Below are 17,751 nucleotides of genomic sequence, written 5' to 3' on the forward strand. Positions count from 1 at the left end.
TGATTCACTTCATGATTCTCTGCACACTTCAAGTTGCTACAATTACCTGGATGAGTGGCTATGCAGGTATAGTGAGGTGAGGAGGTTGCTGATGATGAGGATTGCAAAAGTGAAGAGGCCACTTTGCTACAAGGACAGAGAAGGGTTTGGGGAGTGTGTCAGCCACATCCTTTTACGCTGCCCTGTGCTCCCACAGAGGCAAAGTGTGAGAAATATTGAAAAATTGCATATCTACACCTTCTGGTTAATTGGAAAATGTATGCGGCATATGAGAACATAAAACGAGAAGACTTTTGTTGCTAAATGGCAGGTGGAAATAAAACAGACATATGCCCATATATAAATAGATTTAAGTCATTGACTGTTAAATTGTTTTCTAACTGTATTCATTATTTCCTTGAATTTCCTTTCGGATGGTTCTGCTGCTGAAAGTCGTGTGGAAAGGGATGTCTGCCTGCCAGTCTGACTCCTCTATGACTCTGACTCATTTTCCTGCTTGAGGGCGATTACCTTTGAAAGTTGGATTCTCCCTGACTGCATTTCAACAATACTTGGCTGCTATCAAATCAAGACATTTTGCTATGTTTCCATGATCTAGTGCTCCCAACATGGGGCACTGTTCACGGGAGCATCAGTTTGCAAAATCACACCACCGATACAAAAGTCCCGATCAAAACCAGAGATTTCAAGCTTTTGAATACCTTGGAAGAGGCTGCCAAGGATATTCTTACAATAAGAGCAAAGAGAATACAGGGAGAGATAGAAACAAAGACTTCAAATGTCTCCTTATATGACTTGTCCCCGTCTTATACAAAACATAATCACAAAATATTTCATTTCATAACCCAAACTCTTTTTGGATTGTCTTGTAACCAAATGTTACTTTTTTACAATTGTAAGCTGGAAGAACAGCCAGTCACCATTGCCAGTAGCCTAGGCTGAGTCAATACTTAATAGCACACCGCTAGCCAGCATTTCCATTCTCCAGCACAACCACATGCACCTCAAAGGATCCAGTTAGTGGACTTGGAGGCAGCATTGGGCAACTCAATGTATATATCAGTATGGAGGAGCAAGAGCTCATGGCAGAGAAGCAGCAGAACCCTCATGCCCAGAAATGTTATGAACAGTTCCCCAATATTTTGGAAATTTAGTGAATTTGTATATTTATCATACTTGCACTGCAATTCAATGGAAAGAGAATTGCAAAAACTCGCCATGCTTTTTGTCGTGAGTCAACCACATGTTTGGTACATCTGTAGGAAGCAAATTGGCTGATACAATGGATAATTCCCACATTAACTAGGACTATAAGCATGTCTTGATGGCAACACTGGCTGCTAGAGCGTTTCTCTACTTCTGAAGTGGCCCAGATGTTTATGGACAATCTGTCCCTCCACGTTCACTTGGTATGAAAGGGTTCCAGTCTTCGAGACAATTCTGAGGATCCAACTTGTTCCATGGAGTACAATGGAATCTCAAGTATACGGCTTCAATTAGCATAAATGACCGTGCTGTACCATGTGAATCATTGCTTGCTTTCTGATTACTTTGGCTGGCTTCTCCCCTCCCTGGCAAATTTGGAAACATGAGGATTAGTTTCGTTCTGAAACAATGTTTCATTAGCAGTGCTGCTGGTGGAACCCCCATTGCTGCATGGGAAATGGTATGATAGCGAAGGAGGAATCGCAAGATTTTGGTTCTCCAGGTTCCTCCTGACAGTTTCTTTTGGCCAGACTTGAAAGTTTGGACTGCTCTCTCGGTTAGTCCATTTAATTCTGGGGGTTAAGGCGCAGTTGTATGTTTAATACCATTGAAAGCAGATTTGAAACTCAGCACTTGTGAATATGGTTCGATTGTCTGATAATAACATCAGTTAATCCATGTTGAAAAGCTTTGGCATAATCTTTCAATGGTAACATGCGATATTAGTGACTTCACCTCAAAAATGGCCATCCATTTAGAGTGTGCATCAATCACGAGCAAAAAACTTGTGCCCAGGAATGAACCAATATAATTGATATGGATTCATACCGATAGCTGGCGCAGCTATTCCCAAGGTGAAGTGAGTCTGTAGCAGGAAACTTTTGTTGCAGTTAGCACTTTTCACAGTTACTTGACTCTTTTCTCGATATCAGTATCAATACCAGACCACCACACAACTCCTGACAGGCATCTTCATCTTAGAGATGCCAGATGCTCTTGTATTTTCTTATCAGTTCAGGCAGTCCCCCTTACTACTTGAACAATCTCAGTACAATTCAGCCTTATTTCTTTAAGCCAGTCATGGCCGAGAAGGCTTGGTCCTTTACTCGTCACTATTATCAATGGGAGCTGGGAAGGCTGTTGTTTGTAGCATACAGGTACCATTGTGGTGCCTATTATTTTTATTGCTTCTCCTGTATAAGTCTTTAACTTGGCAGAAATGCTCTTGGAGTTCAATGGTTGGCCTCTCTCTCTTTGGTATTGAAATGTATACTCACCCATCGTAGTGGCTGATGCCTGTCTTTCCACTTCCAACTTAAGAAGCTTCCCATTTATCTGGAGTATTACGGTAAAAGGGTCAATCTTGCTTGTTTTTAGATTAAACAGAGAGTGAATACCAGAGTCACAGGTGCTGGGCTGTTCCACATTGTATACACATAACACCTTAATTGAACGATTACTTGGCGATTTCGATGTAGCTCTGTACTGCTTTATCAAAAGTCCTCATTAGTGACAATAAAAACACTCAGCCTCCTTAAACCAACATGATTCTGGAGTGCAGTTACCTCCAATTCTGTAATATTCCTCTTTAAGCATTGCTGACTGATGACCTATTCTGTACCTTTTTTTGTTTGTGGCATGTTATAATTCTTCCCACTTTGTGACTACTTCTGTAGTTTGGCACCACACCTGGCTGCAGGTTTCTGCCCTAACTGGTGAACGATGGCATTCTGTGTGCTCTGCAGGTTTTGTCCACCTTTTTCAGTGCTTTGAGATTCCCACAAAATAGAAGATGAGATACACTCACTCGTATTAACTTTAATATACTTCCCAATGGCGGAAGATATGAGTTTGCAAAATCTTTTGTCTGCCAACAATGCCGCATCCAATCCCTCCAATGTTGGGAGGAACTTGACTCGCGTCTCAAATCCACAAAATGTGGGCATGGTCTGAAATCACTATTGCTGGAAACCTTTTCACCCAAGGAAGGAGAGACCAACCCACTATTACAAAGTCAATACGTGAGTACACCTGGTGGACATGGGAGAAAAAAAAATCTTTATCCCTCGGCTGAAAATCTACCACGGATCTACCCCCACCCCCCCTTGCATCTTCTCCATGAAAACCAACAACACCTTTGCCCCCTAATGAAGTCAGAAATTTGGGCCTGGATCGATCCATCCTGGGATCCAGAACACAGTTAAGTCACCCACCAATATTAGCTGATGCGAGTCCAAATCATGAATGGAGGCTAGCAACTTGTTATTAAAACCTGTATCAACCCAATTTGGAGCATTAACGTTAACCAGGACCAACAAGGTGCCCACCAAGGACCAACTAACAATCACATGTCTACCATTAGGGTCCGCCAAGATCTCAGCAGCCAAAAATTGAACCCTTTTATTGATTAAAATTACCATCAAAACCCAAATTAGAAACTTGTCACACCCACCCCTTCCACTATCTTGTCTGGTCTCTGACCCACAAATGAGTCTCCCGCAGAAACACCACATCACCATTAAAAAAAATAATAATAATCTTTATTATTGTCACAAATAGGCTTACATTAACACTGCAATGAAGTTACTGTGAAAATCCCCGAGTCACCATACTCAACCGAAAGCTCGGGTACACTGAGGGAGAATTCAGACTGTCCATTTCATCTAATAGCACGTCGTTCGGGACTTGTGGGAGGAAACTGGAGAACCCGGAGGAAACCCACGTGGACACAGGGAGAACACGCAGACTCCAGACAGTGACCCAAGTGGGAATTGAACCTGGGACCCTGGCACTGTGAAGCAACAGTGAGCAAATACCTTGAACCTTCACGGGGCCATTCAACCTCATTACATTCCAGGTGATCAAACAAATTGGGGACCTCCCTGCCCGCTTCCTCGATCCGGAGTCATTTCCACCAAGAAATTTTATCCAGCATTTACTTAGAGAGTACAGAGACCAGGCCCACACAAGATGGCCACCAAACCCACTAATAAGACAAAACAAAGTAAAATCTGTTGTCACCGTCATCAAATTACACCCCACCTCCCCGCTCTCAAAAAATACGACGCCCAAACATACAAAGAACAGTAAGGCAAACAAAAAACACTAAAACCTACGTCCACTAACCCTAACCCCAAACAAAACAAAAACACTAAGTTCACTATCTACAACAAAGCTAATATAATGAGCTGCAGTCACCCCCACTGCTCTGCTCCCATTGCTAACACTTTGGCTAGCAGGGTGGCTCCTGCCCGGAGTGAAAAAGAACAGAAAAAAGACACAAAGTATTTTTTTAAAAAACCTTAAAATATTAGACTCCAACAGGGGGCTATATATTTCTTATAACAGTTATACAAAGAGCAAAACCCCCCATAACATTAAATCCCACACCCAAATCCAACTTTCGAAACACTCAATCTATACAAGAACAAAGAAATACAAACATGAACAAGGAAACCCAACAGCTCTCCATATCTACAAGTTCACCCCCAACATCCAAAAACCTCCATCAACATGCCCCCAGTCCATGCTTTTATACAAAGAATCCACCTTCTCCGGCGCATCAAACAAATAGTCTTTCCCCTCAAAAGTAAATCTGTGCGGCGCCGGGTACACCACCCAAAACCGGACTCCAATTTTATACAGGGCTGCTTTGGCCTTGTTGAACACTGCCCACTTCTTTTCCTGCTCTGCTCCAACATCTTGATAAAGCCTGATGGCACGACCTTCCCATTTGTAGTTGCGATGCCCCTCAGCCCATCTCAGAACCCACTCTTTCCTGGAAGCTGTGGCACTTCACAATAACTGCCCGTGGTGGTGTTTTGGGACGGGATTCTGTCGGCGTGTCCGGTAGGCTCAATCCAACTCCAGAGGGGATGTGAATCTACCCTCCCCCACTATTTTCCCAAACATCTTCGAAGAGTATTCTGTGGGAGTTCCATCCCCTATTGAATATTTTGCTTCCTGGAACAATTCTCCAATTCATTCACTCCAGTGCTTTATTCACATCAGCCATCAGACACATCTCTGCCTCCAGAGAGGCAATCTGATCTTTACGCAATGAGAGAGTCATGCCCATGCCTTGATCGCAGCGCCATGCGCTTTTACCATCTTGTTGGTCTTCTCCTACGCCAACAAAATGGGAGGCAGGGCCTCTTACATTGACTTGCGGAGGTCCCCTGACACAACCTGTCATTGCTTCTCAAATTCTGCTGCCAAGGTGCCGGTGAACATCTTGGCCGTTAGTGGATTGGTCGATGTCACAGAAGCTGTCTCCGCCATTTTCTCCACTGACGAGCCCCGGGTAGCCCCCGATTCCATCAACGAACCTCTATTTTCAAGTTTCTTTGACCTTGTCCTTCCCTTATGTGGGCACCTTATTCCATCAATCTAGTGGATTTTTACTCAAAAATACCCTCAGAAACTGGAAGAAAGAGTACTCTAAAAGTATAGTACTCTAGTGGGAGCCACCTCGTGTACGCCCTTCCCCTTCATACGGCTACCGGAAGTTCATGTAGGATGTTTTTATAATCTTCAGGATTATAAATTTAAAGTCCTACGAATATATACTTAAGCTTCAAACTCCACCTTGAACCCAATATAATGTGATCATTTGTGAACTATAATGCTGGACGAATATTTGTACCTCAAAATAAGCATTATAAAACATAAAGTGTAACTTTACAAGATTAATCAATGGAAATTGATGGCGGGGCATGTTCAAATTCTCAACTATGTGCTGCCACTGGATGAAGACTCACTCCAGAGGTGCAAAATTGTAAAATTACCCTGTATACACATTCAAATTCACTATCAGCCACCATATTGAAATAAAATCTTGCCAGATTTCTTTCAGTCCTATGAAACTGAGATGAGGAGGAATTTCTTCAGCCAGGGGCTGCTGAATCTGTGAAACTCATTGCCGCAGAAGGCTGTGGAGGCCAAGTCGTGAGTTTCTTTAAGGCAGAGTTAGATAGGTTCTTGATTAATTCAGAGATTAGGAATTATGGGGAGAAGCAGGAGAATGGGGACAAGAAACATAGCAGCCATGATTGAATGGCGGAGCATTCTCGATGGGCCAAATAGCCTAATTTGGCTCGTATATCTTATGGTCTTGTACTGCTTTTCAGCAGTACCGAGGTAGAATATGGAAGCTAGAAAAAATAATTACCTACATTTTCTTGCTGAGAAAGGCCAGGCTTACAATGTAAGATTGAAAAGAGTCCGCTTAAACATTGGAAGTGAACGGTTGCTGTCATCTGATATACAGTGGATTATGGTTTCAACAGATGTCAATTTTTTTCCAGGTTCAAAATCAAGGTCCAGATGGAGATAATCTGCACCTTGCCCCTCCTCAGCCAGCAAAACAGTTTCTCATCTCTCCTCCAGCATCGCCACCCGTAGGTTGGCAACAAATTGATGATGCCACCCCAATCATCAACTATGATCTCCTCTATGCAGTGGCAAAACTGGGACCAGGTAGGGTTTTACATCTTTCATAATTGCTATTTAATAATAGCCAATGGAATGTTCATTTTGCAAAGTTACACTTAATGTATAGTATCACTATGTATTGTTTTGAATCCATAAAAATGAGAATATTTTGTAGACAAGGAAGCTGAGCTCAATGACATTTTTAACTGAAAAGTGTGTCATATTCATTACTGGTCAGGTCTTCTACATGGTATTATCTGGAAAAATAATGTTTTTCTTTACATGCCTTTTGGCCTGTACTTGCCTACCAAATGTTTGATGATTACATAATTGTTCTTCCTATTGGTAATCTGGGGCCTGGTAGATATTCCCATTTTACTTAATCTCATAACTACTATTTGTATTGACTACTTAGTACTAACTGTAGTAGCATAAATGCTTGTCTGCACCATCTAGCTGTTCAGGACAGATGCAATTTAGCTGAGACAGGGTTAATTACATAGAAATTTCATAACTCTAAGATAGAGGGCTGGATTCTTCCAAAATGGGGCTATGTCCCCACACCGGCGTAAAAACGCTGCTGTTTCGCTCCCAGTTTCCTGCAAAAAATAAAAGGCTATTTACTTACCTGCAGGGGGCTAGCAGGGACCCGGAGAGCTTCACGCAGCTTTCGCTGCGGATATGGGCCCCCGCACTTCCAGTTCCGAGTCCATGCATGCGCACGGCGGCAACCTCCAGCAGATGAGCCGAGTGCTATGGCAGATTAAGACCGTGGACCAACACGCACAATATAGCCCCCCCCCCCCCCCCCGGATCGGCCGTGCGCCACTGCATTGGACCAGCCAGATTGCTGCCCCGGCTGCACATAAGGCCCCCCCCCCCCCCCCCCCCCAGTGCTCGATCCCCCTGCACCCCACCACGGTGGCCGCGGACTGATTCCGCAGCCACCGCGCGGGAGTCCCGACAGACCATACGACATTAGTTCCACGCCGTCGGGAACTTGGCCAGTCGGGAGCGGAGTATCGCTGGGAAGGCCTCTGGCAATGCCCCCCCCCCCCCCCCCCCCCCCCAGCCGCGCGGCGTAATTCGCGAATGAGGGATTCTCCGGGGCCTGAATCACCAGGCGATGCCAGGCCCGATTCGGTTGGGAACTTCAGTTCTCTGCCCCTGTGCCGAGCACGATTTTGGCGCGGGGCTGCGGAGAATCCAGCCCAGAGAGTATCGCCTTTGGGCAAAATGTACATAACTTGTGTCCAAAACTGCGTCAGCAAGATTTTGGTTTGGGATCTTCCCTACCACCCTCCGATGATGTGATCAGGTTCATGCCCAGGAAGAGCGCAAGCCTGATTAGTATGTTTTAAAATAACTTTTGATCAACTTATGGGGCTTAACATCGCTACTTCTGCCCTCACCGTATCGTCCCAGCCAGCCAGGATGACATCACGCTGGCACTAATCATGACTGGTTTTCAAAAATGCAAACCAATCAAGATGATCATGCCAGGCACACACAGGTGAGTATAGGCCCTGGGTGGTGAGGGACATGGCTAGGAAGAACCGTGGCACTGTTCCTGTAACGCCACCCTGGCTGTGCCAACATGGCAGTGCCACCTGAGCAGTGCCACCCTGGCAGTACCAACATGCTCCAGTGCTTGTGTGGTAGGGTCACCCAAATACTTGTGGGGGGGGGACATTGAATCATCCAGATTCAAAACGTTAGCTCCTTCCTCTCTCTACAGATGCTGTCAGACCTGCTGAGATTGTCCAGTATTTCTTGTTTTTGTTCCCAATTTGTTTTTGTTCCCAATTCCCGGGGAACATGTTTAGGTACATGCAGTCTGTTGAGACTTGATTTTGGCAACTCTGAGAGAATCTAGATTTTGTTTGCTGGGGATTTGCTTGTGGTTCACGAGGGCTCTACTCTTGGTTGCAGTAACCGGCCCCATTTCAGCCCAGTAGGCCTCAAACCAGTCAGCATTCCTCTGATCTCTTTTCCTGTAAGCAGTGAGTACATAGTTGTATGTGGTGTTGTGCAGATAATCCCACATTGACACTGCACTCTGGTCTTTGGCGTTGGTCCATGGCAACAGCATAGTTCCATCAACCTCTGTCCATTTTGCCAATTCCCTAGTTCCCTATGCAAGTTGGCCAAGCTGTCTAGTTGGAACTCACCCTTGCATTGAAGTGCCTTAGAGGGTATAGTCCCTCTGTGCTGCGAACAGCATCAAGTGCCTCAAAGTATTGACCCTTTATATTTGATGTGGAGGTGAGTGTCAGAGCATACATGCATGTGAGGTTAACTGGGCCATGCTTGCTGACAAGTGAAAAGTAAGAAGTCTCCCTGAATCATAGAATCCCTACAGGCCATTCAGGCCATCGAGTCTACACCGATCCTGCAAATGAATACTCCACCCATGTCCACCCGCCCTATCCCTCCAACCCCATAACCTAACCTGCACAATACTGGACACAAAGGGGTAATTTGTCATTGCCAATGCACCTACCCCATACACCTTTGGACTGTGGGAGGAAACTGGAGCACCGGTAGGAAACCCACGCACACATTGGGAAGAATGTACAACTCCACATTGACAGCGTCCCAAGGCTGGAATTGAACCTGGGTCCCAGGCACTGTGAGGCAGCAATGCTAACCACTGTGCCATTGTGCTGCCTTCACTGAAGCATTTAATTATTGTGAGTTGATTGGTTTTTATTGTGAAACCCACTCCATGCTCATATGTTGCCTTTTTTTTTATAAATTTAGATTACCCAATTATTTTTTCCAATTAAGGGGCAATTTAGCGTGGCCAATCCACCTACTCTGCACATTTTTGGGTTGTGGGGCTGAAACCCACACAGACACGGGGAGAATGTGCAAACTCCACACGGACAGTGACCCAGAGCCGGGATCGAACCTGGGACCTCAGCGCCGTGAGGCGGTTGTGCTAACCACTAGGCCACCGTGCTGCCTATATGTTGCCTTTTGAGTTTTCCCCACCAGAAACACATGTTGCGTTTCTCTTTAAGGGATCGAGTGAGCCTAGTTTCGTGCAATGCAGCAGTGTCCACATTGAGCCATGTAAGTTGGTTGTCGATCACAGCTGTCTTGCATGCATCATCAATCTGCAAAAGGTAGTTGGTAAGGCCACGACTCATTGCCCTTACATTCCAGCTTGTGATGCGGAAGACTAGTATCTTCTTTGTTTAATTTGTCTCACCTGACGTATAGATTAGCAACCCACCCTTTTGGGGACCCTGAGTTGTCCAAGCATCAGGACTCCACTCTCAGAATTGCTGCTACTGTCCAAAGGAAAGCATTAAACTCTTTGGTATCAGCTCTGCTGCAGGAGTTACCAGAAACCTGCCTGATAGATGAGAGATTACTGCCTAGAGGACGAAACTCTGGATTTTCTGTCAGAGCTGACACCTGTTGTGTATTCATGTTTGTCCTAGCTGGAACAAGGTTGCTTTTTTAAAGAGTCCGATCACATGATGTATTGATGACATCATCAGTCGTTTACGTGGGCAAGCGGGCAGTCTATCTTTACAGCCTGTTGATAAAGCTTCTGTTTGATTGTGCCTTCGTGGTTTGCAAGCCTTTCTTTTAAAAAGACTACAAAGTGAATCAGCAACGAGGAGGTCGGAACCATGCTGGCAGACGCCCAGTGAACAAAAAAACGGAACATCGTTGATCCATGCGCAGACATCCAAAAAGGATTATGAAGCTAAATACTTCACAACACCAAAGCTGACAATGGAGGGGTGCCAAGTATAGGTAACAGCCATCGAAGGAATCAAAATTTAAACATAGGTTTCAGAGGAAACAACATTGAAAAGAAGCTCGCCATGCGCATGCCCAGAAAGATCAGGAACAGTACAGAGAACATTGAGAATAGCAAGTATCCTGCTACAATTGTTTCATAGAATCCCTACAGTGTAGAAGGAGGCCATTCACCCCATCCAGTCTGCACCAACCCTTCAAATGAGCAAACTCTTCTTTCCTATTCCCGTAACCCCAAAACCTAAGCTGCACATCCCTGGACATGAAGGGACAATGTATCATGGCCAATCCACCTAATTTACAGATCTTTAACTGTGGGAGGAAACCGGAGTACCCAAAGTTAACCCACGCAGACATGGGGAGAAAGTACAAACTCCACACAGACAGTGATCCAAGCCGGAATTGAACCCGGGTTCCTGGCACTGTGAGGCAATAGTGCAAACCAATGTTCCACCGTGCCGCCGGGGTGTTCCAAAAGTCAGAAGGGAAGAGATTGAGCTCCGAGGTACCTTGAGAAAAAGCAAGGGAGTGCTAAAATTTTCGTTGCAACACCGTGCTTATGAGCCCTATCCAAAGTAAAAATGGCAGGAATTTTGGCGTAGTTGGACCATATGACAAGAACTCATGAACGGTAGAGTTCATATAGTAAAGTATTTGATTATATTGTCCAAGCGAACAAAATGGCAGCAGATATTGTCGACCCAAACTTCCTGAATACAATTGGGGGAAACTTTCAGCTTCCTGCAAAGTTTGGTGCAGCCAGAAAAAACAGGCTTGAAAAACCTATGATGCGATTGTGGAGATATTGCAAGGCTACTTCTCATCGAAACCATTGGTCATTGCCAAGAGGTTCAGGCTCCTTAAACGTAACCAACAAGAAGCTGAATCAATCACAAAGTTCGTAGGTACTTAGCTGAATACTGTGATTTTGGAGATGTCTTCAACAACACCATGAGAGACAGACTAGTGTGTGGGTTAAGAAGTGAAGCTATCCAAAAAAGCTGTTAATAGAAAGAAACTTGAACCTAAAAAAGGCTTTAGAAGTTGTGATCTCTATGGAACTAGCAGCTAAAATAGCCCAGCAATTAAGTTTGAGTACTAGAATCCATAAAATGTCAGCTGAGATCTGAACATAGGCATTGATTCGAAATTGTAACTGATGTGCAAAAATACGTCACGCAGCAGCAGACTGTTGGTGCAAAGGGGCAAAATGCAAGAACAGGTAAAAAGAGGCATGAAGTGTTGGCTAGTGTAGACTTGAGAGATGAATAGACACTTCCAATACTGATGAAGGTTCAACTCAATTTTATTAACTACTTCTAACTAACTAACACACGATGACTGTGGGTCTAAATGATGCTAACTTAAACTAGAGACCTAAGACTTGTTCGAACTAGTTGATTCTCTCAGCACGTGGTGTGAGTCTGTGCTGGGCTGGATGAATTCTTGTTACACTGAGAGGCAGCACCCAGAATGAGCGGGAACCATGGTGCCCTCTGCCTTTATAGTGTGCATATTCTAACTGGTGATTGGCTGCGGTGTTTGTACATGTTGATTGGTCCCTGTGTATGTCCATCAGTGTGTGTCTGCACCATGATATACTGGTGTATATTGTGACAAGGCATATTGATTTGCGTGTTGGAGATAGAAACAAGTTCCAAACAAGGACTATAAATAGCAAGAACCAAGTGCATCAAATGGAAAACCAAATAGAGGGAGAAAGATTCATGTGATACAAAAAAAGCAAGAAAGAAAATGAGGTCAGATGACAAACTGTCGTTGAACATACAGGCCATTGCGGGTAAAGGGACCGCTAATGAGTCACTCCTTTACTGGATAAGAAACCAGTGAAAATGGCGCAGCCATTTCACTGTTCCCAGGAACTGTTTAATAAGAGAAACTATTTCAATCATGAAATGAGGACCAGACGGGGTTTGTGAAGGGAAGGCAGCTAAACACCAATATACGTAGGCTTCTGAATGTTATAATGATGCTGGCGGTAGAAGGGGAGGCGGAGATAGTGGTGGCATTAGACGTGGAGAAGGCCTTTGATAGGGTTGAGTGGGGGTACTTGTGGGAGATGCTAGAAAGGTTTGGGTTCGGGGAGGGGTTTGTCAGTTGGGTGAGGCTGTTATCTGAGGCCCCGATGGCGAGCGTAGCCACGAATAGGAGGAGATCGGAGTACTTTCGGCTGCACCGGGGGACGAGGCAGGGGTGTCCCCTGTCCCCTTGCTCTTCGTGTTGGCAATTGAACCCCTGGCCATGGCGTTGAGGGAGTCGAGGAATTGGAGAGGTCTGGTGCAGGGTGGGGAGGAGCACCGAGTGTCACTTTACACAGATGACTTGTTGCTATATGTGGCGGATCCAGTGGGGGGAATGCCGGAGGTGATGAAGATTCTCAGGAAATTTGGGGGCTTTTCAGGGTACAAGCTCAACCTGGGTAAGAGTGAGTTGTTCGTCGTGCACCCGGGGGATCAGGAGGAGGGGATTGGTAGGCTCCCACTGAAACAGGCAGGGAGGAGCTTTAGGTACCTGGGAGTCCAGGTGGCTAGGAGCTGGGGGGCCCTACGCAAACTTCACCTCACAAGGCTGGTGGAGCAAATGGAGGAGGAGTTTAAAAGATGGGACATGTTGCCGCTGTCGCTGGCGGGCAGGGTGCAGTCAGTCAAGATGACGGTGCTCCCGAGGTTTTTGTTCCTGTTCCAGTGCCTCCCCATCCTCATCCCGAAGGCCATTTTTAGGAAGGTCAACAGGAGTATTACGGGATTTGTTGGGCGCATGGGACTCCGAGGGTGAGAGGGTGTTTTTGGAGCGGGGCAGGGATGGGGGGGGGGGGGGGGGGGGGCTGGCGCTGCCCAACCTCTGTGGGTACTATTGGGCTGCCAACGCAGCGATGGTGCGTTAGTGGGTAATGGACGGGAAAGGGGCAGCATGGAAGAGGATGGAGATGGCGTCCTGTGTGGGCACGAGCTTGGAGGCGCTGGTGATGGCGCCGTTGGCGCTCCCTCCAATGAGGTATACCACGAGCCCGGTGGTGGCTGCTTCCCTCAAACTTTGGGGACCATGGAGACGGCATAGGGGGGAGGTGGGGGGCTCGACGGAGTCCCCGATACGGGGGAACCACCGGTTTGTTCCAGGGAGCATTGATGGCGGGTTTCTTAGCTGGCACAGGGTAGGTATTAGGAGGTTGGGGGACCTGTTTGTAGACGGGAGGTTTGCGAGCTTGGGTGAGTTAGAAGGGAAGTTTGGGCTCCCCCGGGGAACATGTTTAGGTACATGCAGGTTAGGGCGTTTGCCAGGCGGCAAGTGGAGGGGTTCCCTCTGTTGCCCCCATGTGGGGTACGAGACAGGGTGCTCTCGGGGGTGTGGGTTGGAGGGGGGAGGATTTTGGATGTGTACCACGTAATGCAGGAGGTAGATGAGGCCTCGGTGGAGGAGCTGAAGGGTAAATGGGAAGAGGAGCTGGGTGAGGAGATTGAGGAGGGGACGTGGGCGGATGCCCTGGAGAGAGTGAATTCCTCCTCTTCTTGTGCGAGGCTTAGTCTCATTCAGTTCAAGGTGCTACATAGGGCTCATCTGACCGGGACGAGGATGAGCAGGTTCTTCGGGGGCGAGGACAGGTGTACTAGGTGCTCGGGGAGCCCAGCGAACCATGCCCATATGTTCTGGGCATGCCCAGTGCTGGGGGAATTTTGGAAGGGCGTAGCAAGGACGGTGTTGAGGGTGGTAGGATCTAGGGTCAAGCCAGGCTGGGGACTCGCAATTTTTGGGCTTGCAGTGGAGCCGGGAGTGCAGGAGGCGAAAGAGGCCGGTGTTCTGGCCTTTGTGTCCCTAGTAGCCTGGCGGAGAATTTTGCTTCAGTGGAAGGATGCGAGGCCCCCAAGCGTGGAGGCCTGGATCAATGATATGGTGGGGTTCATCAAATTGGAGAGGGTGAAATTTGCCCTGAGGGGATCAGTACAGGGGTATTTTAGGCGGTGGCAGCCTTTCCTTGACTTCCTGGCAGAACGGTAGGAAAATAGGCCGGCAGCAGCAGCAACCCGGAGCGGGGGCGGGGGTACCTGCACCTTAAAATATTAATCAACTTTTATCGTTTTTGACCTTATCAAATTGTTATGGAAGTTTTTCCCCAATCTAGCAACTAGCTATTCTTAAGCATTTACAATTTAGTGCGTCAAAACAGGAAATGGAAATTGGGTGAATCAGTGCAAGAGGGCCTTTGTACAAGCTAAAGAGGCATTACTGAAGCCATATGTCCTGACACACTTTGATCCAAAGTTACCATTGGAACTGGCTTGTGAGGTATCACCGTATGGTGGGGAGCAGTGATTTCTCACATAAGACCCAATGGTGAAGAGAAGCCAATCGCGTTTGCATCAAGATCCTTGAACAAAGCAGAAATGAACTAAGCACAGGTAGAGATAGAACCTGTAGGCATCATTTTCAGAATCAAACATTTTTACTAATAACTATATGAATGGAAATTTACTTTGTTAAGAGATCATTGACCACTGACAATGATACTTGGGCGGCACACTGGTATTCCATCTCCAGCAGTGAGCTGGATGCAGAGGTAGGTGTTGCTGTTGTCAGCACATACATATATGACAAAAAGTCGTCAATCAAATCTCCATGGAAACGCTGATGGAGTCTCTGGGTTACCTCTATCTAATGAGTCATCAATGAATAGTTAGAGTGGTAATATTTTCTACCTCAAAGAAGTCTATAACACTTTTGGACCGCAGGACAAGTTAAGAAGTATACCAAAAATGATCCACTATTTTCAGAAGTTATGGACATGGTACTTCAAGGCAAGACCAGGGGAGCAAACCTGGAGTTGAAACCTTATGTTACCCGAAGACTCAAACTACCTGTACAAGCTGGTTGTCTCCCCTGGAAAATGAGGGTCAATATTCTGTCATTATTCGCGGAATGTGTCCTAAACCAACTTCATGAAGGTCATTGTGGGATAATAAGGCTGAAGGAGATAGCCAGAAGCTAATTTTGGTGGCTGGGGCTCAATAACAAAATCAAGGAGATCATGGGCATGTGTTTGGCTTGTGTAGAGGTTCGAAACCTACCGCCCCTAACGCCATTACATCCGTGGAAGTGGCCAGAAGGCATGGCAAAGAGTTCATATAGAATATGCAGGACCAATCGAAGGACAAATGTTTTTAATTGTGGTAGACATGCACTTGAAATAGCCTGAAGTCGCTATTATGAAGACTGCGTCCTTGGAGAGAACAATGGAAAGACTGGATTAAGTTTTGCAAGACTCAGTTACGTTAAACAACTTACTAGTGACAAGGAGCCACTTCATTTTGCAAGAATTCACAAATTATCTAAAGGAGAAAGGAATCCAACACATCCGATCCACTCCTTATCATCCTGCCACAAATGGGCTGGCTGAAAGTTTTGTTCAGACAATGAAGCATTCTGTGAAACACTCGTGAGTAAGGATCAATGACAAAATGACTAAGTCAATTCCTGGTGTCATTCTGGAATGCAACACATTCGACAACCCAAAGTTCTCCGGTATTAATCATGGTAAAACATCAGTTACGCACAGCATTTGGTCTGTTGAAGCTGTCCAAGACGAGAGAAATTGTTGAGAGGGAACAGCAAAGTAAGATTTTGTGACGTGAGAACAGGACTAAATGCCATGCTTTTCAGAAAGGTCAGGAAGTATTGGCAAGGAACGATACCACCAGTAAGAAGTGGATCTCTGCTATCATCTTTACACAGACAGGGCTGGTCTCCTACACTTTTCAAACTCAGGACGATGTAGTGTGTAGAAGACACGCTGATCAACTTTCAGCAACTAGAACTAGTTTTCCAGAGTCAGTGTCAACCGAAAGACTGCAACAAACTGTGCCTAATGAAGACCTAGACATTCCTGAGAACCTGACAATATCAGAAACAACGATGGAAGAAGTAACCCATTTGAAGACATTTCAACACCGTGTCAACCTGTAAACACAACATTGACTCCGGTTTAGAGAACGATGGATGATGTCCAAGCTAAAACAGAAACATCAGAAGTTGCAGTCAACGCAAAAATGCAGATGCCTGGGGTTCGCCAACAATCACAGAGAAATCAACTCTGAAACATCTAACTTATTGACTGTTGTGTTCATATTGCAAATGTTGATTGTTAACATTATATTGTGTTTATTTGCAGACACCTCTAATATAAAGGGGGAGGAAAGTGTTGTGTATTCATGTTTATTCCTAGTTAGAAGCAAGGTCACCTTTTTAAGAATCCGATCACGTGACATATTGATGACATCATCAGCCATTAGTATGGGCAAACGGGCAGTCTATTTACAGCCTGTTGAGTGAACACCTTTCTAATAAAACTCCTGTTGGTTTTTTGTCCTGTTTCAGGGTCTGAAAGCATATCCTTTAAAAATGCTAACACTCCCTTAACTTCTTCTTTATCAAGACACCCACAAAGCATTTACACATAGCTGGGGATCTAGTTCATGGGCCCAAGGGGGTAACCATATGCTGAATGGCCTGCAAGCTATGTGTCTGGGGATCAGGCCTCCTGTGAGTCCCCTGTAGTTCAGCCAGATCTTGAAAGGTACTCAATTTACGTATGCCACCATGGGGATGCATTACATCAAGCTAGCAATGAAGAGGCTTACACGCTCAGCTCCATTTTTGGAATAGTTGTACTGGAAGCCAGTGGTGAGATCTAAAAGCAAGAGATGAGAAGCAGACTAACCACTATGCATCATATCATCCGAAAACGCACATGTCTAGATATCACCAATATTTGTATATCACCAAACGCTAAATTTGTCATGTGCCAGCTCAATAGGATGCTTTTTAAAAAATAATCTTTTTTAAAATTTGTTTTGAAAAAATGCCTTGATACGTGGTAACATTTCATCTTTTAAAGTGGTAATTCTGGCAGTTTGACTAACATATCTAAAATTGGGTGTATAACAAAATAAAATTTTAATGACCACATCAATCCACACTGTGATTCACCCAATTTTAAATTACTCCGAATTACTTTTTAAAAATAAACAATCAGTCATTATTGAGTGCAGAAGCCAGAGTGCAGATTACAGCACAGGAATAGGCACTTCAGCCCTCCAAGTCTGTACCGGTCATGATACCAACCTTTGCCAAAACCCTCAGCACTTCCTTGCGCCGTATCCCTCTATACCCACCCTATCCATGTGTTTGTTACAATGCCTTTTGAACGCTGTTAATGTATCTGCTTCCACAACCTCCCCAGGCAACGCGTTCCAGACACTCACCACCCTCTGAATAAAAAACCTGCCTCACAAATAGAACATAGAACATAGAACAGTACAG

At 45.5% G+C, this 17,751-nt stretch overlaps 1 protein-coding gene across 4 annotated transcripts in view; it reads left to right on the forward strand.

Annotated features, from left to right (window-relative positions):
• The window catches only part of rcan2 (regulator of calcineurin 2), a 475,186-nt gene that overhangs the window by 360,590 nt on the left and 96,845 nt on the right, over positions 1-17,751 (forward strand). For all 4 annotated transcript variants that reach the window (XM_038799915.1, XM_038799917.1, XM_038799916.1 and 1 more), the window contains one exon: positions 6,513-6,684. In XM_038799915.1, coding sequence (XP_038655843.1) covers positions 6,513-6,684 — 172 coding nt within the window. The remainder of the gene's footprint in view (positions 1-6,512; positions 6,685-17,751) is intronic.

Source organism: Scyliorhinus canicula, chromosome 6 (genome assembly GCF_902713615.1).
Source record: "Scyliorhinus canicula chromosome 6, sScyCan1.1, whole genome shotgun sequence".
In the NCBI taxonomy this organism is placed as follows: domain Eukaryota; kingdom Metazoa; phylum Chordata; class Chondrichthyes; order Carcharhiniformes; family Scyliorhinidae; genus Scyliorhinus; species Scyliorhinus canicula.